The sequence below is a fragment of the Cavia porcellus genome, unplaced genomic scaffold (genome assembly GCF_034190915.1).
Source record: "Cavia porcellus strain 051 isolate PalLab524CR breed Dunkin Hartley unplaced genomic scaffold, mCavPor4.1 scaffold_14, whole genome shotgun sequence".
Taxonomy (NCBI): domain Eukaryota; kingdom Metazoa; phylum Chordata; class Mammalia; order Rodentia; family Caviidae; genus Cavia; species Cavia porcellus.
This window is the reverse complement of record NW_026947497.1, coordinates 63,108,531-63,136,465: the sequence shown is the minus strand read 5'-3', so window position 1 is coordinate 63,136,465 and position 27,935 is coordinate 63,108,531. Positions and strand designations below refer to the sequence as shown.

At 48.1% G+C, this 27,935-nt stretch overlaps 1 protein-coding gene across 7 annotated transcripts in view; it reads right to left on the bottom strand.

The window, feature by feature from the left end:
- Positions 1–26,009, bottom strand: part of Lars2 (leucyl-tRNA synthetase 2, mitochondrial) — a 93,563-nt gene extending 67,554 nt beyond the window's left edge. For 6 of the 7 annotated variants that reach the window (XR_010051573.1, XR_001202906.3, XR_001202907.3 and 3 more), the window contains exons 1-3: positions 25,771–25,975; positions 20,717–21,072; positions 12,816–12,944 (exon numbers count right to left, since the gene is read on the bottom strand). Coding sequence is in view for 4 of the 7 variants with exons in the window: in XM_003477019.5 (XP_003477067.1) it covers positions 12,816–12,944; positions 20,717–20,950 (363 nt within the window). In the remaining 3 variants the exon portion in view is untranslated. Of the gene's footprint in view, positions 1–12,815; positions 12,945–20,716; positions 21,073–25,770 lie in introns of all 7 variants that reach the window. The other variant, XM_005006837.4, reaches the window with a different exon arrangement.
- Positions 26,010–27,935: the final 1,926 nt, after the last annotated feature.

Here is a 27,935-nt window from a genome sequence, read left to right as displayed (position 1 = left end):
GAGTTAGTGACTTTTAAATCACCTGTATACATTTTAGATCGGTTGCAAACCATGAGCTATGCTTCGGCGTTAAGAAACCTTCATGTGGGGGCTGGGGATTTAGCTCAGCAGCATAAGCGCCTGCCTGGCAATCTTGAGGTTGTGAGTTCGATCCCTGGGACCACAAAACAGCAAAAAAGAAAAAAAAGAAACCTTCATGTGCAGCTTCCTCAGCTGTGACACGTGACAGAGACCGCTCGTCAGATCACTGGGAGGATGAAAGGAGTTCAGGGAAGAAAAGAGCTGAGTGCAGTGCTTGCCAGGCTGCGAAGTGCTGTTCAGAGAGCCGGCCCTCAGAGCCATCACTAGAGACGCCTGCTTTCCGGTCTCTTCCCACTTTCCAAAGGACATGGAATCTCAAGATTTCCAAGTGCAACGCTTTCCAGATCCATCCTCCACCCGGGACCACCTTTTTGGTCCCAGGAGCAGGGGAGGAGAGTGGAGCTCTAGGGTTCAGGGTATACTTGGGCAGCTTCCTTATTTAATAGTTTAAGGAACTATGAAAAAAATTTCTGCAAGTGGAATTACAGGGTAAAAGAGTACAGAGTCTTAAGAATTCTGAGGGTAGAACCCAGGAGGCATCCACAGAGCAGCCATGGCCCACCGCACTGTCCACGCACGGAACACCAGGTCCAGCCCAAGGCCCACATCACCTTGCCTTCTTGGTGTCAGGTCCCAGCACCTGCAGTTCAGTGGCCCAGACTAGACTCATCTTGCAGGCCCAGCTGCAGATCTGTGCTCTCCAAGCAGGTAACAGAGAGGCGAGATCCTTCCAGCAGCTGGACCCACATGCTGTCCAGTCAGACTTTCTCGAATGCACACTGTTATTTTGCTGGGTGTAGCAGTCTAGGGTGCAAATCCACCCAAATAGTGGAGATCATTTATCTAAACCAGGACCTTCCAAGTCCCTTGTTGGTGAATAGGAAGCGCAAACAAAGGCTCCTCCTCCGGAGCTTGTGTCCTTTGTGTGCCTCACAAAGGGCAAAGGTCCTCAACTTCAACCTGCCCTTCACTGGGTCTGGACAAAGAATCTGGCCTGACAGTAGCCACCTGGAACTGCTGAGCGTGATACACTGTGATCTCTGTGGAGTACCCAGTACAGTACCAGCACGGTGCAAGGCCCAGTAAATTAAAGTAAAATTTTTTTTTTTTTTTTTTTTTTTACCGGTACCAGGGATTGAACTCACAACCGCCTGCTTGCAAGGCAGGTGCTTATGCCGCCAAGTTAAATCCCCAGCCCCAAGGCCCAGTAAATAACAGTGTCTGCTGTGGTGGCAGCTGCTGTCACCCACCTTTTTGGTCTGGCATCTCACATCCCCAGGTCCCGGGCCAAGATCTCAGCCCCAGTCTCTCCGGCCACACCCTATGTGGTGGCTGCATGACAAGGGGCCAGAAGAGTCCTTGAACCTACAGTAGCCATCTCCTGCAGCCCTGAGGGGGCGCTTGGAATGCAGCTCCCCTGAGGGCTGCAGCTAGGCACTGGCAGGTGCTTCTCACCCAAGCCAAGCAGACTTCAAGGCTCAAGCCACCAGCCAGCCACCTGGCCCTCTTTGCAGTGATGGGCAAGCAGCTTTCTCTCCCAAATAATGAGCAGCTGGCACCAGAAGACTGGACCAAAAGCAGCCCCGCAGTGCTTGCAAGGGCTGGCTGGACCTGGGGCCGTCCCTCAGCACAGGGCATCTGTTCACATGCTAGACAGGAACCCTGGGCTGGCCAAGCTTACCAACTGGTCCCCGGGTGCAGAGGGAGGCAGTGCCCAGCCTTTCTCCAGGCTTGTCTGGAGCCAGGCCGCTGCTGGGGAAGAGAGGGGACTCTCTCCTTGGTCAGGGGCCTCCAGGGCCCCATGTGGCTCTGCATGACCCCATGGAGATGTCTGAGGAGCTAAACAGGAGCTGGAGAGAGACAGGCCCTGAAAAGCTTCAGGGACCCGGGCCCAGTGTAGCCTGCCTGCTACATTTCCCCCACTGGTAAAAGCTAACAAAACCCCCGTTTCTCTGGAGCTGATCTGAGCCGAGTTTCAGCGCCTGGCAGGCAAGAATCCTAACAGAACAGATACTGCTTAGGCTGCAGCTTTCTCCTGAAATGTTCTCCTGGGTTCTCATCAAGCTCTGCAGCTCTTTTTCATTTTCAAGAGCAATAAAACAAAACAACCTCACATCCAGCTTTGGATTACTAGAAAGTTCTGCAATACTTCCCCAGACAGCGCCTGAGGTCTGCCTCCTGGGGGAGTGCGCACCTGCTGTGGCCGAGCTGTGAGCGGGGGTGGAGATGTCACCCAGCTTGGTGCCTCTGCCAGCCAGCACCGAGTCAACATTTCCACTAGGGGCCGTCCACATTTTTAAACAAAGTCAGTACAGGCGCTGTCACTAAAAAACTCGGCTGGATTTACGTAATAGATTATCCGCTCCTATTTTTGTTTCTAGATGGAATTAACATGAAGAGATATTCTTAGTTCACATGTTACCCAAGCTGTCTGTGAACACACAGTTGGCAACATCTTAAAGCTCCTTAATAGTTCAGGTTCTTAGCACAAGTCAGCAACACAGACGTGCTCCTGTGGGCCCCGTGACCATGGGGGAGGGAGGGTCCCCGCTGCCACACTGGCTTCCCAGAGTCCGGTGATGAGGCGGAGCCCACAGTGCCGCTGACAAGAGGCTCACAGAACCACCCAGCTTGACTCGGCCTCTCCAAGGCAGGCTCTGCTTTGGTCAAGTTATCACAGCTCGGGGTAAGGGCGCTTCCACAGCCACCTCATGCACATTGTAGTCTCTCAAGACCCGTTCTAATGGGTAGCCTCCGTCCCGGGTAGGGGCACAGTTTTCAGGCTGAGGTACAGGGTGTGCTCTGCATGCACAGGCCAAGGGCTGGTCCCCCTGTACCCAAGAAAACAGCACTCTGACATACTTCCTGGCCCGTGATTTCGCTATGCCAAGGTGGACCAAGTGTTTGCTGAAAGAATACTTTGGGGTTTTTTGTTTTTGTCTTATTGAGGCAAGGTTTCACTGTGCAGTTTGGGCTGGCCTTGAGCTCACTTTGCAGCCCAGGCTGGTCTCAAACTCACTGTGCTCCTCCTGCCTCAGCCTCCTGAATGCTGGGATTACAGGTATGTCCCACCACGCCAGGCTAGAACTCTTTGCTCTTAAAACTCCTATCTTGGCGAGGATTTAACTCGGTGATATAAATGCCTGTCTAGCAAGCCGAAAGTCATGAGTTGAATCCCTGGTACCAAAAGAAAAAAAGGTTAAAACTTCAGTCCATTTCTTTCTATCGCCATAACTTATTTTCCTCCTTTCATAGCTAAAAAGAACACTACGTTTTCCAACGTGCTAGCTAGGGCTCCCGCCTAGCGCCCGGAAACGCTTCTGATGCACAGGCCAGGGCCCAGCTGAGGGCTCTGACTTCCTTTCTTGCCTTTGGAGTACTTTCTGCAGCTGGGTTTTTCCAGGGATGTGCCTGAATTTTTACATCGACTGAAGAAATATGCATCTTACATCGACTGAAGAAATACTTTGAAATATGCGTCCTCTCAATGGGGGAACATGACATCTCAGAGGGTGGCAGAAGGCTGATAATTTTAAAGTGATAAATGTCAGAATATTTAGACTGACTCCAGCAAAGCTGCTCCGTGGCTTAACTTGGAAATCCGTACAAAGTACTCCTGAAGTCAGGTAAATTCTCATTTCCACAACGAATATTTGATGAACATAAGATTGAGTGAGAAGCCAAGGGGATAGCAAGGCCACCCAGGGCTTCAGGAGCAGATCCCTCCAGGCCCCCAAGACAAAGGACAAGCAGAGGCGGCAGGGCCCAAAGGCTGGGGCTACGCAGGCACTCATGCACGCTCATCGCAGGGAACTGTGTGGTGGATGGGCCAGAGCCAGCATGGGAGGAGGGAGGAAGAGATGCTCCCCACTTCACCCTTCCTCCTGCAGGAGGCCCACCAACCCATGGCTTCGGGGATGGTAGGAAACAAGGGTCAGCCTTCTGCACACGAAGCTGAGCCGGGAACACACTGGACAGGTCAGTGGGGACCACCCGAAAGCTGCCCATCTGGATACCAGGTGAGACCTCCAAGGTCTCCAGGAGGTCGTGATGAGGGACAGGCATGGGGATCAGGCCCTGGCAGGGCCTCCCATCTCTTCCAGCTGCACCCCTATGTCTCAGAAGTGGCAGGCAGGAAGGCAGACAGGCTATGCCAGGGGCGCAGGGAGAACATGGTTCCAGGCAATAAAGCAGGGGCAGGGCTCTGGAGGACAGGACACACCCTGGCAAATGCCAGGGTAACTGGCATGGGGCCAGTGTGCTTGGGGAAGGATCAAAGGGGCAACCACCGCATTGATGCTGTGTTGCTTTCTGTAGGGATCAATATGGAATTTTGCATACAATTTAAAAATAAGGCCTGTGTTTTTTTGCTCCTCAAACTGAGCAGGTAAGAGAGTACAGAGTTAAGGGGGACAGGAGGTGGACAGGAAGTGGGCTGGGGCAGGTGCTGGCATCTTCCCAAGGGAAAAGGGAGTAGGCCAAGGCTCCTGTGAAAGGGTAGGCTGCTTCCCTAGCTAGGGCCAGGTCTCTCCCCAGCATTGGAGAGTGAAACTGTACATCTGAAACCAGCTCAGCTTCAAACTGGCAGCAACCATGGTTACTGCGTCTCAAAAAAAAAAAAAACAAAAAAAACAAAAAAAAACACTGCTATTTTCAGAGACTGTCGTGGCTTCTCCAGAATAGGTTCAACACTTTATTTCCAAGAAATAAGAAACACAACATTTAATTTTGTTTCCTAAGTGTGCTAACCCACCATTATTGCAGATTGGATAGCAAGTCAATGATCACTTCAAAGGAACAGTGCCCCGCCCGGAGCCTGGAGCTTGGAGCCTGGAGCCTGGAGCCTGGACCTCCTTGGGAGAAGTGGAGGGTCAGGGTGGAAATCAGCCTGTTTCTGATTGAGGTTCCAGAGGGCAACTCCCCGGCCCTCTGAGTTCCGTGAGAGGATCCTCCATCTACTGCGGGATGCTGAGGGGACTTGACACTTGGAGGGCTAAACCAGGCTGTGCCCTGGAGGCTCCTCATGAACCTCCCCAACTGCTGCCGGGAGCCCTGAGAACCCCTTGGGTCCCTGGTAATTGCAGGTAATTACATTGCGGTTATGCAGCTGCCAGACACACAGCCTCCAGTCTCTGCCTCCTCCACAAAGAGCATGGAAAAGGCCCCAGAGAAAGGCCTGGTGGCTTTCTGCCTGAGACTAATTAGACCAACCCAATCCCGAGAGGGGGCCTTGGCACTTGGACGCTTCCGTCACCCAGCTTCCAGACCAGAAGGTGCTGGAGAGAACAGCCGAGGTGGGAGGGGGTAACTTTATTTTCCAGCCATCTGTGCGTATAACATATGAAAACAACAAAATAACCATATGGAGCTAAGCTTTAAATACGCCATCAGGCATTCTATGCATTTAAGAGAAACCAAACGGGAAGACAAGCTTCGTTGGATTACTAAAAGAGAACAGTATCTCTGGCTTCAAAAGGCCGCTGCTCAAAACGCAAACCTCGGGACTCCCCCACAATTGCTCGGACTGGCTGAGCTCTACTCAAAAACTGCTTTACAGTTTGTTTGCTTATTTATCGATCAATGGTGGTAACTCGAATTATTCAGCTTGCCACTGAGCTACTCCCAAGACTCATTTACTTTTCACGTTGAGATGGGGTCTTGCTAAATCGTGGGACTCGAATTTGAGATCCTCCTGCTTCAGCTTCTCAAGTGCTGGGATGACAGGTGTGTGCTACCACACCCTGCTCAACTGACTGCCTCACTCAACACTGCAAGAAACCCACCAGATGTGTAAGGCAAGTTTCGCCCTGCTCTGACTACCGCTTCTGATTCCTGATGGTGCATCACTGCCAGCCCCCTGTCTGCCTCCCACCTGCCACACATTCAAAGAACATACCCTCTTCTTGCTTCTGTGTGATCAGCGTTTGAACCTAGAGAACCTGGTACCACTGGCTCTGTGGGGTGCCCTCTCCACACCTTTCAGTGCCAACCCAGAGGAAGACTGGCACCAGAGTCGCTTGCCTATCTAAGAGGCAGATTCCAAGCCCCGCCTCCTCAAGGATCATTATGTACCCTAACATTGAAAAATCAGGGCAGCAGAGTACACACACACAGAGGGCTTACACAGCATGAATGCTTGGGTACCAAACATGACGGTGACAACTTCATGTTCTGGGCGACAGCTTTCACTGTGCCATATGTCTGTTGTTTTCCCTGATGGTTTTGAAATTTTTACCTCCCTGTGTACAAACATTTTGATTATTTCACCATCCGGGCGCACTGTCGGAGAATACCTCTTCTCCCCCTGTGACACTGGCCATGGCCTGGCAGAGGAAGAGATGTGAACCCAGGAGGAAGATTCGAGGGCAGGTAGGGACCCATTGCATGCCCCTCAGCTACAGAGATGGAGTGGACTGGTTGCTCATCAAGATAAGCCTGCCTGGACTGCCTGGAACACAGCCCTTCTGCTGGCCATGTGGGTAAAGCAAGAGATAAATTTTTGATATGTTAAGCCACTAATACCTGGGGATTATTTATTAGCCCAGCAGAACCTACTTTGTCCTGATCATCTTCTCCCCAACAAGTGCCACAGGAATGGGGCATCTCAGGCTGCCTTTGGGTTTATAATCTAAGTGGCAAGCAGGCACCTAGAGGGGTGGAGCTGAGCTACACTCAGAAAAGTTTCATGTTTACCAAGCTGGAGTCCAAAAACTTTGCCATTGGCATCTATGAGCTTTCAAGTTTGGAAAACATTATTCTGGGTTATATCTTGTAGTAAACACTTACTCTAGGCTTCGACAATGGAATTATGTGTTTTAAAAAATATCTGAGGAATTAATGAACCCACAAATAGAGGAGGCTTCCCAGACTGCAAAGTCCTTGCAAAAGTACTGGTTACATGTGACCATTAACATGTTCCCACCAGCTTGACACACATGACTGTTCCATCAGACAACCTGCACCTCTCCTGGGACTGTTCCATGCCATCCAACAGGATAGTCATGTATGTACCACTGGTGGCTCAAGGCAGCGGGCACATAACACATTCAAATCAGAGCCACTCCGTAGTGAGACACAGAAACTACAGACCCACTGTGAACATGTTAGACACTGACACATTATTAACACCAAAAATGTCCTCAGCATGGAGACCTAGCAGCTGACACAACTTAAACAGAGGCGGAGTCTGGCTCACAGTTTCAGGGGATTCAGTCCCAGGTTAGCCGGCTTTAAGGTGCAGACACCATGGTGGAAGAGTGTGCTGAGCACAGCTGCTTAGTCTGTGGCAGCACAGAGGCAAAGCAAGGAAACTGTGCCACACGAAAAGGACGCGCTTCCCTGACCCACCCAGGCACACCCAGAAGTGTGCGTTCCTAATGCCATGGGCAGATCCCAAAGCTAATCAAGGCAGCGATCCACCTCTGTCATCACAGATGGACCTTCTTTACCCTTGAGAAGTTTATATTATTGGGCAGAAAATAATAATAATAATAATAATAATAATAATAATAATAATAAAACAAGACCAAAAAAGAAATGGGAGGACCTGTGAACTCAGCTTACATTACTTTGTGGCTCTGACTCTAAGTGTTAAATTGCTTCTTGCTAACTGTGGGCAGCGGAATGAGGGAAGAGCTCATGACGGAAGAAAGAACTGAGCATACTGGAAGAATGACAAGGACTTATGCACAGAGGACAGTGTGAGGGGCCACGGGAAGGAGACCCGTGGGGTCTCACAGCGGAGAGAAGGAGGGCACTGCCCTGAGACGATCCGTACCCAGCAAAAGAAGGCTCAGGGACTCACGAGGCTCGGAGTGCAGGGTGGACCGAGGGCGGCGGTGCTGAGTACCTCGCAACTGAGTTCAAATGGTGATGTTTAAGGGTGCTAGAGCTCAGCTCTGGGAGCATCACCAGGGACCTCCTGGGTATGCACGGATGAAGGATTGCCTGTTACCCACACAGTAAAAATGTCGAGGCCTGAGATCTGGGCCCAAGCAACACAGTGTCCAGTGAGGGCATTGCTGTGCTGGCACAAAGAACAACACCCTGAGACCCAGTGCTGCCAGCAGGGCAGTGGGGACACAACCTCTGCCAAGGCAACTGTGACATCTCAGTCTCGGGCACGTTTCTACCAGCACCGGGGAGGACACGGGGCCTGCCAGGACCCACCTCCCTGCTCCCCTCAGCACAGCCTGCTGGTGGTTGTAGGAGGACACAGCAGCCAAAGCTAACCCAAAGCTTCCATGTCACCACTGTCGCTCATTCTCAAAGCCCTCAGCCAGCCACGGTCTCCCATCTTAGTCTCACAGACAGACAGACAAGACACAGCCTGGGAGAAAGAATTCCAAAGGGTGGCAAGAAGAAGACAGATCCTACAGGACAGAGGAGAGGAACTCGGGAAGTGAATGGCGCTAGCAAGTGGCCAGAGAACAGGGCTGTGACTACGTTGGTCTCACTGCGGTGACCAGGAAAATACAATGAAATCCAGCACCCAGAGTGACGGTGTTGCTAGAGTTACAGCACATGCTTAGTGGCGCTGGCTCTGGGTCTGATCCCAACACTGAAGCAGTACAATTTCCGTGTGTCAGGTTAGCGAACATGAGAAAGTCCACAACACCACTTCCTGTCAAGGACGCAAAGCTGTGAGAAATGTCACCAAGACAGGGTGGGCAGAGGTTGGCACTGGGCTCTGGGAGGGGTGGGCGAGAGGCTGAGGGCTGAGACTGCTGAGCCAGGCATAAGGGAAGTGCAGACAATTTCAGAAAGCCCGGCAAAGTGCAAGTTAGTCATCAGTACCACGGATACACAGCAGCTATGCGGACAGACTGACTCTAGAGCCACAGATGAGGAAGCCAGAAACAGAACGTAACTAAAAACTATGTGCAGAATATTTATTAGTAAGGTGCCTTTTATACAAACTTAAAAACACACAAACTTAAATGGAAATAAGTGTATCCGTGTCCTTAGTGTACAGAATAAAAGCATAGAAATATGAAGATAAAACTCTGGGCGTGGTGGTGCACACCTGAATTCCAAGCACACAGGAAGCTGAGGCAGGACAATCGCAAGTTTGAGGTTAATCTGGGTCCACAGTCAGACTGAACTGTATGAGACTGTATCTCAAAAAAAAAAAAAAAAAGAGAGAGAGAACGCATGACAGCAGAGGAAAGACACAAGCCTCAGGACAGTGATTATCGATTATTTTGAACTGAAGGAAGAGAGCATGATTGCAGAAAAACAACTAAGTCTCTAACAGTTTTGTAGTGTAAGGGTTGCAGCTCATCAGATTGAACAGTATTGTACAGTGCATCAGGACAGTGTTTCTGGGTATCTGCTTATCTACGTTCCTCCATATCAGAAATGGATACAATTTTTTTTTTTTGTCTTTTTCTTTTTTATCGGTACCGGGGATTGAACTCACGACTGTCTGCTTGCAAGGCAGGTGCTTATGCCGCTGAGCTAAATCCCCAGCCCCAATGGATACAATTTTTAAAGTATTATATTTAAAATAAAGTGGGGTAGATGAGACTACACAAGGAAAGTGAGTAGAGAAACAAAGGAGACAACAGAATTAGAGGCACAGTGAGCAAAGTGCTTGAAAAGCATCTCTTACAACAGACACGGAAGCTGGGCGTGGGGGCGCACACCTGCGATCCCAGCCTTGTGGGAGGATGAGGCAGGAGGACTGCTAACTTGGGCTCAGCCTCGGCAACTTAGAAATTTAGACCCTGTCTCCAAATAAAAAATAATCAGAGCTGGGCATGTAGCTCAGTGAGAAAGCCACAGGTTCAAGCCCTGGTACTACGAAATAAATAAAAGCAGACACAGAAAGAGATGGAGGAAATAACTGCATAAGGGGCTGGGGATTTAGCTCAGCAGCATAAGTACCTGCCTTGCAAGCAGGCAGGTCGTGAGTTTGATCCCCGGTACCGATAAAAAAAAATGAAATAACTGCATATTCATGCAGGGAATAGAATTTGTGATTTTAAAACTCCACCCTAAGAAAACTATAGATATCTAAACCACTACTGATAAATGTTATCAAACAAGTAAGGAAGGAAATAATAATAAAACACACGGCTATCAAAACATGGGAAGGAGAAAATGCTTTTCAGCTTGCTTTACAAAGCCAGAACAATGCTAGCCCCCAAAGCAGACAAGGATATTATAAGAAAGGAAGGTGACAGCTCAGTGGCTCTCAGTCACAAGGGATTCACACACCGAATACAGAGATGTATACTTCTTTAATTATGAAAAAATGGAATTCGCCCAGGAATACAAAGTTGTTTTAATAGTTAGAAAAACAACAACATAAACTATCACCTTAACAGATTAAAGGGGGAAAATCACGTCCCATCTCAATAGATACAGAGAAAACATTTGACAAAATAAAATCACCCACTCATGATAAAAATTCTCAGCATGCCAGGAAAAAAGAAGTTTCTTAAGCAGATAAAGAGTATGCAAAAATGGCAGAGCATGGTGGCGCTTGCTTGTAATCCTAGCACTTAGGAGGCTGAAGCAGGAGGAACCCAGCATGTTCAAGGCCAGCCTGGGCTTCATAGTGAGTGCAAGGACAGCCTGAGTCACAGAGTGAGACTCTGCCTCAAATAAACCGATGCAAAGATGAAATGGAAAGAAAAGAAAAATAGAACTTGTGGAGGAAATGGAAGAAACTAGGATGCAAGACTGGTGCAGAGCGCCCTCTGGAGGGAGGGCAATGCAGTGCCGCCTGCTGCCAGGTCTCAAGGAAATGAGGACAGCTGTGGAGGTGGCCTGGCTACTTGCTCATTTCGAGTGCCTGAAAATCAGACTGCACTCGGGAACAGCCACTCAGGGCCCCAGGGAAAGGCCGCGCTGGTTGCACTTCCCTGAGCCCCTGCCTGCTACCCTGGACGCCAATACTTCCGTTTAACAGAGCAGAAGGCCCCAGGCGTAGGACGAAGCTGGGCCTGGGCCATTCATCCACTGAACACTGATGCCTGGCAGTGGCAGATCTAGGGCTCTATCCACCCCTTGGGGCCAGGCCAGGCTTAAAAATGCCCAAAAAGAGCCGAGATTCCTCTCTCCTTCCCTGTCACTTCCAACAGCCAGATGAGCTGTCCCCAAGTGTGCCGCTTCTTCTTGGAATCTGAATGTCTTTCACATAACTAGGCAGATTGGTCAGACCTGCATCTCAAGGTCCCCCAAAGACAGCTCGCCCTCCTGAACAGAGCAAGTAAGGTAAGGAACAAAAGGGACCTCCCTGCTACCTGCTGTCATGGGGACCGAGGCCGCTTAAACCAAAGGAGCCCAGGCAGTGCCCAAGGACACAGCAGAGGGCAGGCGAGGCTGGGTTCTACCACCCCTGGACAGCCTTGTGCAAGCTTTGGGTGGGCAGAGCAGGGCTGGAACACTTTCCTGAGCAGCATGGGGAAAATCTTATCGGTATAAATAATCATTGCAGCTATGATTAGTACGGGACCCCTGTGTCTCACTATCCCTTGCCACAAGGCCAGGAGGGACGGATTACTGTTATTCTCCTCCTCTTTCCTTCCACCCTCCCTTTTTCCCTCCCTCCCTCCCCAGGCCATCACTCAACCTCTGAGCTACAGCCCAATTCTCCGCTCCAGCCCGAGCTTGGGCTTCAGCCCTGGTAGGAAGCATCTGTGTCTCCTGATATCAACTGCCTGCAAGAGTCCAGCGCCCCACTCCCCTGGAGCTGCACCCTGAGCATCCTCTGGAGTAATTCCTTCCAACCCACTTCCAAAAGTTCTGAGTCCCATTTCACCCAGCTCCTACTCCTATCATATAATCTAGCTGAAGAAGTCATGACAAAAGGTACATTTATCTTTCTGAAAAAAGTTCTTTTTTTCCAGGACAGACCTCTGCCCAAGCCCCTGGTGAGTGTCACTTGTGCTCCCCATCACACGCTCCCTCTTCAGGGATGCCTTTCCCAGCCCTCCATGGCTTTTACTTCCAAAACAGTTTTTCTTATAAAATTTTATTTTCCCCATGATAAGATTCTTGCCCAGCAGAGACTTTGGCAAACACCAGGAGGTCAAAGCCTCTGTTGTGCCACTTGCTACTTACCAGGGCCCCACAGCTGGCATCTGAAACATCACCTGAGTTACAGGCTTGGTCCCAGAGTGGTGGCTGTTTAACAGGGGCCTGCTGGGAGGGCTTCAGGTCTCTGCCTTGAAGAGGACAGCAGGTCCCCTTCCCCTCCCAGCCTGAGGAAAGCAGTTCTGCTCCCATGCGCTCCCTGCCAGTGCCGTCTAGAGCCCCGCCAGAGACCAGCGAGCAATGGTCCACCTGACCATGGACTGAGAGCCCCAAAACTGTGACCCAAAGTGCAGTTCTTCTCTCCACATGCTGGTCATCTTGGGTGTGTCATGGAGGTGGGCAGTGAACCATCTCTGCATGTTTGGCTTTGTGCCCTGCATGATGACTGTACTGACTGATGGACGAGCTTCTCCCAGAAGAGATTAGTGTCACCCCCGTTTGTTATCTGCCTTCCTCCGCCCCCACCTCATCCCATCCCCAGCTAACACCCAACAGGGACACACACACACACACACACAGAGTAATCTAGGGGTTTAGAGGAGTAAATCTAGGGGTTTAGGAGTTAGGACACTCTACAGCACCTCATGACCATCCTCTGAGTCATTCTAATCCGAACTGAAGCTGGCTTTCTTCTTTTGTCCCGAACACACACTGGGACAGTCCCGTCCTGAGGCAGGCCGCATCCTTACCTGCATGCCTCTCATCTTCTGGAACCGAGCGATGGTGTCGCTGATGGTGTAGACACGCACATGGCCCATGTGCAGCTTGCCCGAGGGGTAGGGGAACATGGAGAGCAGGTAAAACTTGGGCTTTGATTTCTAGGAAAGAACGACAGTGGGTCTTCATCAAACACATTCTAGGAACTCCGTGTGTACTAATGTCTCCTACTTTACTCAAGGTATCAATGTAGCATTTTAAGTTTCCTTTCCAGGGCCTGGAATGGAGCCTAGTGACATAGCGCCTGCCTGGCAAGTGCAAGGCCCTGAGTTCAATTCCCAATACCAAAAAAAAAAAAAAAAAATCACACAAAGTTTCCTTTTCAAAAACCATCTTTATTATATGAATGGACAAAAGTGTTTAAAAAAAAAATGCAAAGCCCTGGTTTATGTGAATGAGCATCCTCAATAATGCCCAACAGTTACCCAGGTTACCCGTATTTATCGTTAATGATTTTCCCCTTTTAAAAGCTTCTCTTTTAAGACAGCATCCATCCAGCTCTTTAAAAAACTTTTTCCAAGTGAAGCTCAAACACATCCGTCACTTGAAGGAAGCCACTGCTGTATCACCCAGCTATGACATCACTAACTATGGGACCCTTTCCTGAGTTCAGTCTGAGACCCCTCCGGAAGAGCAAGATCTTGAGGTACCACTTGGCCCTAAGTTCCCCACTGTACTGCCAGCTTATCTTTCAGCAGGTAAACTGAGACAGGGCTGCCATGAGAAAGTCTTCACCAACACAAGGTATTTATTTATCCCAGGGTGATGAATAAATAGGCAAACGCAGATCAGAGTGGCAAAGCAGCATTGCATGGGACTGTAGTGCGTCCCAGCAGAGAGAGATGGGGCAGGAGGTCTGCACTAGCCACTGGCTTTGGTCCTTCACTTCCCCCAGTAGCACTGTGAATGTCATAGAGAGATTGTGCATGGGATGCGTAAGGCTCCAACGGGAAGGTGCAGGGACTGAGCTGACCCTTCGCTGGGCACCCACTGATCATGCTCAGGGGCTGTGTTTGGGTTTGGTCTGCAGTGCTGGGGACTGAACCTAGGGCCTGGCGCCTGCTAAGCAAGTGCTCCACCACCGAGCTACCCTAACTCCAGAGATGTGTTCTAATCATCTTTCTGCGTCCCACCCCCAACAGGGAGTGTCTTGGTTACTTTTCTCTCATTGCTGGGACAAAATATCCAACACCGAAAAGGAAGAAAATAAAGGTTTATTCAGCTCACAGTTTGCAGGAGTGTCAGTCCATACTCAGCTAGCTCCAAGGCAGGATGGCATGGCTATGGGGCAACATTGCAGCTGTGGTAGATACCAGAGGCTACTAGAGCAAAAGGGCAAAACTCACCTCCTTCCCACCTTTATATTATATGCCGGTTCCTCCCCTAGGTGGGTGCAGCACTCATACAACCAAGCCCAGCATGAGACATCACAAAGGCTAGACTCAGCAGACTCCCTGACTGCATGAGGCTTTGGGAGCACATTCAAACACAAATCATAATATTCCACCCCTGACCCCCCAAAGACATGCACATCCTTTATACAAAAGACATTTAGTCCATCTCCAAGAGTTGCCAAATTCCTAACAGTTTCAGCACTGCTGAAAAGTTCAAGTCCCAAATTTCCTCTGAGATCTAAGGCAAACTCTTAGCTGTTAATGCCCTGTACAAATAAAAACAAAGTTAAACACTTCCAGCACACAATGGTACAAGATAAAAATTTTTGTTTCAAGTGGGTACAAACAGGAGGATACAAAGGAATAGGACCAAAGGAAGTCCAAAATCCAGCAGGGCAAACGTTAAGTCCTGGAGTTCCATGTTTAGCATCTGAAAAGGCTTGAGTGACTCCATCCCCACGGCACTTCTGGTGGTTGTAGCTCCCACTGCTTCTCTCTTGGGCTGGCTTTGCTCCTCCTTGTACGTTTCTTTAGAAAAGCCACACTACTGGCTTTTCCAAACTGCTGGGGTCTCCACTGCACCTTTGGCTTCACCCTCACAGCTTCACACACTGTCCTCTCAGGAGCACACTGCCTGGCCTCCTAGGCCTTCTGAAATCAGGGTGGAAACCCTTTTAACCTCAGATCTCTTGCATTTTGTGTGTGCCTAAAACCATTGCCATCTGGATGATGCCAAGGTCTGTCAGCTGAGCAGTAGCCAGGTTTTTCTCTCTTTTGGCTGTAGGGGTCAAGTGCCTGGATCACTGGGCACTCTGAACATGATCATGAGGAACAGATTCTCTATGCCACTGCCATTTTAGCACCTGGGGTGGCCACTGCCATTTTGGAACCTCATGTGGCCTCCACTGCCATTCTGGAACATCTTTCTACTCCCCTGGATGCCTCCAGGCCATCTTTTTTATTCTTCTAAACCTTCTCAGCAGTTGAGATCTCAGCTCTATCTTTACAGTCCACCATTTTACTGGAACTTCCTTTCTGTCCAAACTCACAATGTTTTAAATTATCCTGCTGGGTTCTCTGCTCTTGATTTGCAACACATATCTGGCTAAAAGTCCCCAAAAACAGCCATGTCACCACCTCAACATTTGACTGCCTTGAAATTTCTTCTGCCAGGTTAATTAGTTCATTGCTCTTAATCTCAGTCTCAGGAAATGTCTCTGGACATGAGCAAAATACAGACAAACTTTCTGCCAAGCCATAACACACATTGAGTGGAGTCGAACAACCACTGCAAATCTCCTGAGCATGGTTTTTACTGGTTTTCTGATCTTCTGAGCTCTGATCAGAATCTCCCATACAGAACATCCTAAGCTGTTCCAGCTCCATGCTTTCAAGTGACATCTCCAAACTTTCCAAACTCTCCCCACAAGTCATTCCCAAAGGCTCTTGAATCACATGGTCAGGTACAGTCATGGCAATAGCCCCACTCCTGGTACTAAGTTCAGTCATGGCAATGGCCCCACTCCTAGTACTAAATTCTGTGTTGGGTACTTTTCTCTAGTTGCTGAGACAAAATACCTAATATTCAAAATGAAGAAAGGAAAGGTTTATTTAGCTTAGTTTTTGGAGGTTTCATACCATACTCAGCTGACTCCAAAGCGGGGTGGCATAGCTAAGGGGCAGCTGTGCATGGTGGCTGCAAGTGACAAGACCAAAAAGGGCAAAAGGGGAAAGGCATGCCTCATTCCCTCCATTATATTGTATGCCAGCTACTCACCCCTGGGCTGGTACAGCACTCACACCACCAATCCTAGAACTAGACAACAAACCAATCACAAACACTAGACTCAGCTGCCTCCATGTCTGCATAAGGCTCTGGGGGGACTTTTAAACATACACCATAACAAAGAGTTTAGTAACTGTTGGATAACTTTGTCAGCCTTTGTGGGAGCACTCTTTACCAAACAGTATTTCCCCTAGCCAAGTTCACAAATCCTATCCAGAGAATAAGGAGGTTCTCTTACTGGGCCATGAAAGTCCTTTTAGGTTGTGTGTGTGTTGTGTACATGTGTGCATGTATGTGTGCACATATGCATGTAGAGGTCCTCTGAAGTAAGGAAGGGCAGTAGGGAACAGTTTCTGCTGCTCGCTGACAGTGAGGCCAGCTGCAGTTAGCAATGTAGCACTGTTTGATTTATTTCTGCCTTCTGTTCTGCTGCTCTGCCCATACTCTCTCTCTGGGGCTTTATGGGACTGTTGGAAGGCTTTATTTCTCCCAAAGTAATAAAAACACATGCTAGCAGAAGACTCAGAATCCTTCTTTTGTGTATGTGTGTGTAAGGATGGGTTTTTCTTTCCCCGCCAAAAAAGAAATATTTGCAAGATTGATAAAGTGAACAGAGCCAATTGCAATCAGGGGAGAAGAAACCAAAAGTCAGATTCTGACCAAGTTCAGAGCCTTCTTTCAGCAAAGATATTAAACAAACCTTTAGCAGATTCACTCTCAAGTGGTACCAAAAAAAAAAACAAAACTGAGTTGGGCTATTCTCTGTGCTGCCTATCTTCCAAAAAAGGCCAAGGGAAGTAATGCTGTGGTGGGGAGAGAGAGAAACAGAATAAAGAAGGGATCTGAAGGCCACACAAAAATTACAAAGTTTTTGAGGCAGAGGAAATGATGATCACAATGATTCACATCAACAGAGAGGCAGGTGGGACATCGGCCATGCCCTTTAGTTAGAAATTATGAATTTAAATCCCCAAGGAAAACCTCCAGAGTGCTGGAGAGGCCCTGGGACGCTGGAGGGAGGTGAGGGCTGGAGACATTGCCATACCCAGGACCGCAAAGAAAAACAAACTGTGCCCGACAGGACAGAGAGACAGGAAGTCCTCTCAGCTTGAGAACAGGCCCATAAGGCAGGTGCAACAGCTCACCCTTTCATGGAGTGCAAAAATAAAATTAACAAAAATCACCTGCGGTATCAATACCTTCTCCTCCTGCATAATTGGATTGGGCCTATTGCTTTTTCTTGGGGAATTTTAGGGATATGGAAAAACCACTTGGGAGAGTTCTTTGGGCATTAAACAAATAGTAAAAAGCTATTTCTAGCTTTTCATCTTCAAGGTTTTACATGAAACATTTTTCTTTCATTATAATCACTTTTCTATTATACTAATGTTTATTTTACTGCACTCTATTTATTCAGCCAATCTTGCCCCAAACGCTTTCCACATTACAATGGCCTCCATCTCATCTCCTTTTTGTATGTTTGCTCAGTGAAGATTAAATAGCAAAATCAAATGAGTCATTCCATATTACCTGAGTCAAACCCCAAAGCCAGGTTTATAAAAGAGATATAGAAAAGTCCCACTAGTCAAGGCCTTTAATATTCATGAACATTTTTGTTTATTGCAGAAAATGTATTCGGCTGACAGCCTGCTCCTGCCTTTTAATTTTCTGTGTGAATTAAGTTACTTTCCTCTGTGACAATGAAATGAGTTCCATCATGTGGGGGTGGAAAGGAGAGAAGAAATTATGGGGACTTTATGTTATAATTGAGCAAGAATGTGACTGAAAGAGAAATTTTCATAATTACATAAAAGGGGAAGACTTTAAGCCTTTAAGGGAAATGAAGGTTGTAAATGTGGGAAGAGGGTGGCTTTGCTAAGTGGGTCCTATTATTTTTGGAACTTTAGAAAAACACCTCTGCATCTTTCTAGCTCACACTCTGAAGCTGTGGCTAATGCCGGGAGGCAAGCACCTGGGGTCACCACAACCCGGGGTGAACAGGACTCCTGGTCTGGTGCGGCTTTGCCAGCAGCCAGAGGCAATGGCCAATTCCTGGCCTTTTGGGCTGTCCGCACTGTTAGCCAAAAGCCAGGCAAAGAAGGATCCTGGTTCCACACCACTGGCTGGACGTCTTGCTAAATCCTAAGTCTCCATCAAGGCTCAGCTGTCTTCCCACCAAAACAAGGACAATAACCCCTGTCCTCATCAATGGCCGCAGGGCGCCTGTCTTCATGGCCACCAGCTATAGACACTAACACTGGCGGCTGAAGCCACGGTTACCTGGGTCCCACATGCTGAGCCCCAACTCCAGCCAGCACCCCCAGCCTGCCTGATCCTAGAGGACACTGGAGAAGGAGAGAGAGACCCTGTGTCAGCTAGCAATGGCCTGCAGAAGGGACCTACAGGAGGGACTCCCACCTCCCAAAGCCACAAGGACCACTGTGATGGTGGGGTGGGTGGGGGCTCTCTGGGCAATGCGGCCCCACCCCACCAGAGAGGGTAGGCAGGTCCTCCTCAGGTTCTTCCTGACCAGCCAGGGTGTTGGGGATAGTGTGGGATGGCTGTCCACACCCTCACTGGTCCCTAACCTGGGGCTGGCTTGGAGGTGATATGGCTACCTACTACCAGAAGTATCAGGATTAATTCCAGAGCTAAGGAGATAATCAAGTGAAAGGCACAGGTGAAAGCTCATTAGATGGGGTCTTTTTGTAAAATGTTGATTATGGCCGCACATACCCATGATTACAGCTAAACAGGAAGTGGAGGCTATAATCCCAGCACTCAGGTGGTTGAGGCAGGAGGGTTGCCATGAGTTTGAGGCCAGCCTGGTCAGACTCAGAATAAAAACTATCAGAGGGCTTAGGATGGAGCCCAGTGGCAGCAGGGGGCTGGCCTAGCACATGGTTCAAGCCTCAAAGGCACGGGGAAGAGAAAAAAAGGTGACAATGGCAAGATGTCTGGCTTCTAACATCCCATTTTGAAAAGAAAAATAACCCTGGGCCGGGGATTTAGTTCAGCAACATAAGTATCTGCCCGGCAAACGTGAGGTCGTGAGTTTGATCCTCAGTTGGTGGAGGGGGCGGGGGTACACTGTTTCCTGGATGGACCTCAAAGCCTCCTTGTGCTGCAGGGAGTGGGACAGCGTATGCCTCAGAGCCCACCACACTCGCCAGGGTCTTGGTTTGGGACAAGGATGAGGCATGTTCCCGTCTGCTTCTGTCTTTTATTTATGGAACACTTCAGCGGGTGAAATGTCTGGCCACATTTCCTCACCTGATTTCAAAACAAGCCTGTGAGATAAACAACGCAGGGAGCCTGAGAACCCAGGGTGGCCTGGAGCACAGTGGGTCCTAGAGCCACCGCAGTGTCCTTGCCGGGCTTGGTCCCCCAGAGCGCTCTGCCCACCTGGCCCTTCCCAACCCAACCCCTGACTTGGGGCCTGCAGGGGGCTCCTCAGCATCACTTATGCAGCCACCCCTCGCCCCATTACTCAAATAGTCGTCTCCCTCCACTTCATTTTAAAAACTATGCTCCTGGTGAACAAGACATCACAAAGCCATGCGCCCAGCTCCAGACTGTTTGGAAGTCATGAGTTACAACCTAAACTGAAAGGGGAGACGAAGCATGTTTTACTTGTCTACCTAGAATGAAACTACTCCCCAGAGCCTATTTCCCAAGTACACCTCGGCATGTTATTCTGGTCACGGTGACATGGCAGCTTTTCACTTGCAATCAGATAAAAGTTAAGCTTTCAAAGTAAGATTACATAGCACAGAAATGTTCCCTGTCATCGCTTCAGCTTCTTCCTTATAGACGATGCCTCTCTCAGCTCCAGCCTCCCTCTTAACCCGCATCATCATGGAGGTGGTGGGAATGGAAAAGTCAGACCCTCTAGTGAGTATGCTGCTCTGATTCTGTTTACCACTTCGTATCACAAATTGCACCTCCCATTTGTCATTGTGACCAATATCAAGAAGTCGGGATGTGCGTGTGTGAGGCTGATTCCAGAGAAGGCAGAAACCATGGAAACCAGCTACAGCCGCATGCTCGGTGCCTCTCCTTCAGGCCAGGTACCGAGCTTGTGCTTCTGGGCCAGCAGCCAGGTGTCAGGACCGATTTCGCTGTCAGTGCAGGGGGACCCCAGCCTCAGGTCAAACCAGTGCAAAGGCTGGTACACCCGAGCCAGGGTGCTGAAGCAGAACAAGGCTACAGCCAGGGTCACGCCGAGGGAGGGGCAGATGCCACCCTGGAGGGTCATACCAGACCTGCTGGCTCCGTTTGCTGCCCCACCTGCAACACTCCACACTTGCTAGGCTGCTGTTTAGGTGAACTTCCTCCCAGTAAACCCTGCTGCTCCACAAGGCCTGGCGAGCTGCTGTCCACCACATGCTGGTCCCCACGAAGCAGGTGGACACCAGGGCTGGGGGAGAAAACCACAGCACAGTGCTGGCCGTGGTGGTGCATGCCTGTGATCCCAGCCCTTGGGAGGCTAAGGCAGAAGGATCACCACCATATCTAGGCCAGCCTGGTCTACATGGTGAGTTCAAGGCTAGTTTGAACCACACAAGGAGACTCTGTCTCAAAAGAAAAAAGAATCCTGAAGCACAAAGAGACTTAATAACTCGGTTTAGGGCCACATCCTTCCTAACTCACTCACACCCAGGCAGCAGGACCTGAGTCCCCCGGTACTTACATCAGTTTCCGAAATTTTGGAGACCTGTTCCTTTATCCGCTGATGCCACCATTTCTCCACAGCCTTTCTCGTCTGTACCGTGTACTCTTTCGTCCACTTGCCCGTGGCACTGTAAATGGTTCTGGTCCATCCTGGAATCACTTTCCGCTTCCACCCAAAGACATTGGAGCCACCATTCAGCTGCCTTGGCAGAAGTGAGGCACAGAGGCCCAGCCTGGGCCAGGCAGACCCCATGCTTCTTCCTGAAGGGCGCTGGAGAGGCTGGGGCCAGGGACCCTCAAGGACTTCTGGTCAGCACAGCCCAGCACTCCCTCCCAGGCACATGCTTTCTCCTCGGCTGCGATGAGGACGCCTCCCTGAAAAGAATACTTTATAAGTTCATGCAAACTCTTTAATGGAAAAAATAAAAGCAGCTCGTGTCCCCAAACACCAAAGATACAAAACCCCTGTGGGAAGAAAGCCCGAGGCCAGGCAGGGAGCTCCCAGGTGCAGGGGGTCAATGGAGGCCCTTCCTTCCCTTTAGGCCTCTGCGGCCCCTCCAGGGGCTTCCCATGAAGTTCCTCTGGTCCTCGGGAGAGCTCTCTGCACAGCCCAGCGCACCCGAGGCTTAGACATCAGAAGAGATCGGATCACAACAGGTCCAGAGTCCGCAGTGGCAGGAGTTTGAGGGTTCGGATCACGGTTACAAAGATCCAACAGACTAAGGCAGGAACGGTCACTATTCAGCCTGCTGCTTCTTTAGCTCTGCAATCATTCACCAAATCTGTATTGAGGGCACTATTAGGTCCATAGAGGGTCCCAAGCACAAGGGGAAGAGCAGTAGACAGAAACTCCATCTGCCTGGGGTGGAGCTCAGTGGTAGAGCCCTTGCCTAGCGTGCCTGAGGCCACGAGTTCAATCCCCAGTAATGGGGGAAGACAAAAAGAGAGAGAGACAGAAAAACAGAACAAGAGAGAGAGAGAGGAAAAAAAAGCAAGCCCTTTCTTTCATAGCAATTACATACTAGTAGGGAAGCAAGTCAGAAACAAGCCAGGTGGGTTGACACATGCCACTTAGGATGCTGAGGCAGGAGAATTGCAAGTTCAAAGCCAGCACAGGCAACTTAGTGAGACCATGTCTCAAAATAAAAAATAAAGAGCTGGAAATGTACCTCAATGGCAGAGCACCCTACATTCAATCCCCAGGGTCAACGAAATAAATAAGTAACAGTGATGAATGCTATATAATTTTTTGGAATACAACCCATACATCAGGGCATACCAAGATATCTACATGCAATTCAAGATTGAACTTAATGTTTCATTAGTTTCATCCACAGATGAATCCCAGAAATGACTTCACTGAAAAAAAGTCCATTTTTTACCACTATTGAAAGTGTTAAGATTTTATCAAATATTTAAGATAAATGACTAAATTCTCTAAATCTCCTGCCTTATAAAATAGCACAGAAGAGCTCTATAGTGGAAAAAAAAACAGATGAAAAAAGATCTTTCAAAAACAAAATAGATGCTGGGTGTGGTGGCACAAGTTTATAATCCCAGCACTAGGGGGGGGGGGGTCCTTCATGTTGAAGGTCAGCCTGGGTTACGAATAAGACCCTGTCTGAAAAAAAAAAAAGACAGAAAAAAAATAAACTTGACATTTTAAACCACTGACAATTCTGATTCTGACACTCAAATGTTCTCCATTTATCTGCTAGGGCTCAGCCTGTTTTACAAAGATACCTAATCTCCACTGTTGCCCAGGAAGGTCATTATAGGCCTATAAAGATGGAATTCATATTCACATGAGATATCACCAGTGTCGGCATTTACCAGTGAATCTGCCAAAGTTGGGTTTTTTGGGTTTTGTTTTGTTTTTTTGAGATAGGGTCTCGCTGTGTAATTCAGACTGGCTTCAAACTCATGTCGATCCTCCTGCCTCAGCCTCCCTAGTACTGGGATAACAGATCTATGCTCTTAATCCATCTGGATTAAGAGTCAGATGGGAAAACATCTCAACATCTGTTGGGCTTGGCTATTTTAAAATTTGTGGATGTGACCTACAGGTATTATGGTGAACTATAAAAACTCATTAAATATTAGCAGTTCTGTAAGACCAATCAAATACATAGGCACTTCGTACAACGAAGGCAATTCCATTCATTTTTAGGACTTAGGTTTCCATATATTTAGAACTATCTTTAGGAGTCAGAAATTTTTTGGTTCTCTTGCTAAGTCAGCATTTTTACACCTTGGCAAGCCTAACGATGTCCAAGAGAAGGCATAGGGGTAGATCTCTGTCATTCCTTTCTTAGAAAGCATTCCCTTAAGACCATAAGGAGAGGGCTCTGGGGTACACTGTGAAACAGAAACAAATAACAGGAAACAAAATTTATAAGACTATCAACTGACCCAAACTACAATCTGCCAAGTTTTGGGTTACAATACTGGTTAGCCTGTGGGAGGGTGAAACACCAAAGACCAGACAGAGAAATCTGGGCAACGTGAAGACAGTCATTCTTTCACTTAAAACCTGGGATTAATCCTGTCTCTAAAACTTACTCTACATATCGCACAATGACACCCGTCTGTACCATCAGAGTAAGTTTTACATAATACCTGGTGCCCTAAGAATCTCCCCTTTGCATAAGCTAACGGACTGATAATTCTGGAACGCCTCTGAGTATATAAAATAATTTAACACCACGAGTGTTGGTACATGCCTGTAATGCTAGCACTTGGGAGGCTGAGGCAGGAGGATCACCAGGAGTCTGAAGCCAGGCTAGGCTATAATTTTAGTATATGTGCTTTTGAAGCAAGCATTAGCCTGGGCTATCTAGTGAGTTCAAGGTCAGCCTGAAATTACAGAGCAAGACCCTGTCTTAAAGAGAAAAAAAAAACAAACATAAAGTTCATAATGACCAAAGAACAAGCAGGTTAGAAAGTGATTGATTATTCAATGAATAGGGAAAATTTTCAGAGTATACCCTTATCTCACATCATAAACTATGGCTAATTTCAGAAAATTACAAAATGGTTTTTAAAGCATCATAAGATGAAAACAGAGAAGTATGTGCCAACTTGACAAGGTACAAGATGTTCTATTCCGAAGATAAACCAATGGGGGGCTAGGGATTTAGCTCAGCAGCATAAGCGCCTGCCTTGCAAGCAGGCAGTTGTGAATTCAATCCTTGGTACCGATAAAAAGGAAAAAGACAAAAAAAAAAAAAAAACAATGGGAAGATTCAAGAGGAAAATATCGATAAACCTGAGCCTCAAAAATAAAATATCTGTATGTCAAAAACATCATGGATGGGGCTGGAGATTTAGCTCAGCGGCATAAGCACCTGCCTTGCAAGCAGGCAGTCGTGAGTTCAATCCCTAGTACCGATAAAAAGGAAAAAGACAAAAAAAAAAAAAAAAAAAAAACCAAACCCAAAACGTCATGGACAAGATAAGCAAATAATAAGATGAAATGTTTGTCAGAACTATTACAACAAAAGGTTGTTCAACTCCATAAAGAGACATACAAAAAGAGAAATACCAAAAACCTAAAGTTAAACATGAGCAAAGGTGTGGCTGGGGGCGTAGCTCAATGATAGAGATTCCTTGGCAGAGCAAGGAGCTGGATTCAATCCCCAGCACCACAAAAGGGGGCAGGGAGCAAAGGAAAATAGGACAGAAGAGATACAAAGGGTTAATATGTGGGAAAGATCAACTTTAAAACTAATCAGAGGAACACCAATTAAAACAGCATGGCAAAAAGTTGTTTTTATAGACTGCTTTTTATAGACTGCTAAGGGAAAGTTAATTGATATCCCCTCTCTCAGGAGCAGTCTGGTAATATCTGTTAAGATCTTTTAAGAAAAGACCAAGAACTAGGGTGATATCTCAGTGGTGGAGCATGGGTTCAACACACAGCACCAAAAACAAAACAAAAGAAAGAAGCAAAGAATATATTCTAAGTCTCAGTGGAGATGCAGTTCAGAGGTAGAGAGAATGCTGCCTAACATAGTCTAGGCCCTGGATTCCATCCCTAGCACTGCAATCAATCAATCAATCAATTACTAAATAACTTCAGGTGTTAATAGGCCACGAAGTCTCCTCTGGGACCAGCAGTTTGTACCCAAGGCTGAGATTTTTACAGAACTTCCTGGCTTTCAGCACTATTCCCTATCTTTACTTCCCAGGCCCCACTCTAGAGCCCTCCAAGTACACCACCTTCAAAGCTCTAATGAGCACTCCCTCTTCCTGAGGTCAAGGCACAGCCATTGTATTTGAGTACTGTGTAATAAAAGAAATGTGAATGTGGGGCTCCTGTCAGATTTATGATAGACTTGGCCTTTTAATGCCTTAGCTCGGCCTCACCCAGTTCCTTAACTTGCTTGCAACCTAGTATCTTCAGTTTTCCACCGGGTAGAACCCCAGCACCTCACCCCACTTCAGTCAGCCCTGACCTCGACCATACTTGGGTTCTTTGGTTAAGATTTTTGGGAATAAAGAGGACATAAGAACTGCGCCCAAAATGATGATCATGTACAGAGAAACTTAGCAGAGTAAAAGACAAAGAAACAGAACCCAAGAGACAAGCACATGTAGGCACTTGTGTGCACCCAAGATAAAAAGCAAGAATGTACCTGGGGAAATCTGTCTTAAAGAAATCATGTTTTTAAAATACGTATTTTGTGTTTTGCAGTTACTAATTCACTGTGTGACCTCAGGCAGCTTATTTCCTGTTTAGAAATTCATCTCTCTGTGCCAGATAAGGCAGTAGGACCCAGATGGTTTCCAGGGACCTTCAGGCCATAACGTGCTGTGGCAATGACCTGGGGCCCCAAAGACGCCAGGGATGACCCCGGACGGGGCCCAAACCCCGAGTCTGGGGAGCAGCCAGGCACGGAAGCGGCAAAGAGCGCGAAAGCAAGGAGAAAATCGCCTGAGGACAGACAAGTTTCTGGGAAAGGGTTCAGAGCTAGCGAAAGGGTCTGAGGCTTAGGGATCCTGAAGACAGGTTCTGAGAGACTTCCAGATCTGCAAGCGCACACTTCCAGGACCCTCTCTCCCTGACCGCACCTTCCTTGTTGCCCGCAGCAAATCGGGTCCTCCTGGCCAGGGGAGGGATCAGTGTAGCCTCTTCTCTCGACCAGCTAAGCTCCGGCAGGGATTTACCTGCTCACAGGCTCTGGCCTGCAGCTCCTCTACGTCTCGTTCCCCAAACCTTTACGTGTACACTGCCCGGCCTGGCTTCATGGGCGCCGCCATGTTGGCAGAACAACAACTTTATTGAGAGCGGCGCCGCAGACACGGACAGCCGGGGGCGGCGCGGGAAGGGCGGGGCGACTGAGCGCTGGCTCTGACCTGTGCAGCAGCTCGAATCTGCGCTTCAGCTGGGGCTTTTGCACGCGTTTTCCTTTAATGTGGTACCTGCAAAATATCTCGGGGTTATTACAACTGCAGCAGGTACCTGAGTGCTGTTAGTCTGGAGGCCTCGGGTTACAATCCCAGAACAACAACCGCCCTCTGGGTTTGGGCGAGTCCCTTGACCTTTAGCTCTCTAGGATACCAAGTGTTGGGATCTTACCCACGGTCTGTGATCTCGAGCCTTGGAAGGGAATTACCTGGCCAGCATCAAGGTACTGTACAGGCAAAGTGCTTTTCTTACCCAAGCAGCAGGCAGGCAGTTGGGAAAGCAAGATGCATCTTCCCCCAACACACACAACGACTTTGCTAGACTATGTCCCTATCTGGCAAGTCATTCCTGCTTGTAATGATCATTGAATGGCAAACCAGCAATGTCAAAGTTAACTTTTTAAAAAGGTAAGTAAATCCTGCTTAAAGGAGAATTCGAAGGAACATGTATCACGATTGAAGAGCAATCAGGAATACTGCAATGAATGTACTAAATGGTTGATAACCCCATAGGACAAGAAAGAACAGTGTTTGGGAATCGCTTTTTTCTACAGGTCTGAAGTCAGTGGTACCTCTATCAGGCATGTTTGTCTCGTTGCTATTAGACTGGTGCTTCTCTTCTTATAGAGATGCACAGTGGTCAGTGACACGGTGTCCGCCCCCACAGAATCAAAACCTGTGCCCACCCACCAGATACACAGGAATCTCTTTTGGCAGGTTTCCTAGTCTTTAACAAGCTTTTCCTAAGTCCAAGGAGCTCCTTACTCAAAATGTGGAACTCACCTGGGAAACGAGAGTATCAAGGTCTACCCCAGACTTGCTGGATCAACCTGCATTTTAACAAGAGCTACAAAGAATTCTAGGCACTTGGAAGTTTGAGATGTACTGCCCTAGAATGTGACAGTTAGAAAAGACCTTGAAGAACGCTCTCGCCCAGCCTGCTCATTTTACAGAGTAGAAACTGAGGCCTGACAGAGCTGTCTTGTCAAGGTTATGTGCAAGTTAGTGAAAGGTCAGGGATTCAAAACTGAGTCTCCAGCCTGGCAAAATGCTGCTCTTTCTAAGTTGCACAGTGGATGATCAAAAGGAATAGAACTTCCGGTCCAGTCTTCTTCCTTCAAGGATGAGAGCTCTGAGGCCACAGATGGGGTACAGCTGCCTAAGGTCATGCATCTAGTTGATGACACAGCCAGGATTCCAACCCCAGTCTCTACCCCCAACAGAGACTGTTGAATTTAAGCTGGTCCCATGGGCATATTAATCTGCTACCTCTAAGGCAGGCACACACGTACAATTCGGTGATGAACCCTGGTCACGGTAATTGTATATCCCTTCCTCTAGTTTAGCCCTGGTATCTCTATCCTTATTTTGGCTCTAAAGCTCTCTTTCCTGTTATGAATTAGAGTTAACATTGACATTTCTGGAAGATTATTTCAAGTGGAAGTTTTCTAAAAGTCATTTGCTTTACTGAAAAGTTGCTATTTTTACATCAAAGAAGACAGAAGCATAAAAGTAAACCCTTTCACTCTTAAAGAGTTTTCTGTGAAGATACATTGTTAAATGAAAAAGACAAGTTTCTGCTCTGTGTAGGATGTTGTACCATTTTTTATTTTTTTGAAAAGGTAAGGAAATAAAAGAAATACATTTGCTAGCATGTGCATGGAAAGAAAGCCAGAAAATAATATAGCCCAAATTATTTCCTGTGATGATCTCTAGGGACAATGAGATTGCACAAGTCTTTCTCCTCATGATGTTTCTGTATGCCTTTTACTCTTTTCTGTTGGCTTGTGTGGGGCTGAATAACCCCCAAAGTTACCCAGGTCCTAATT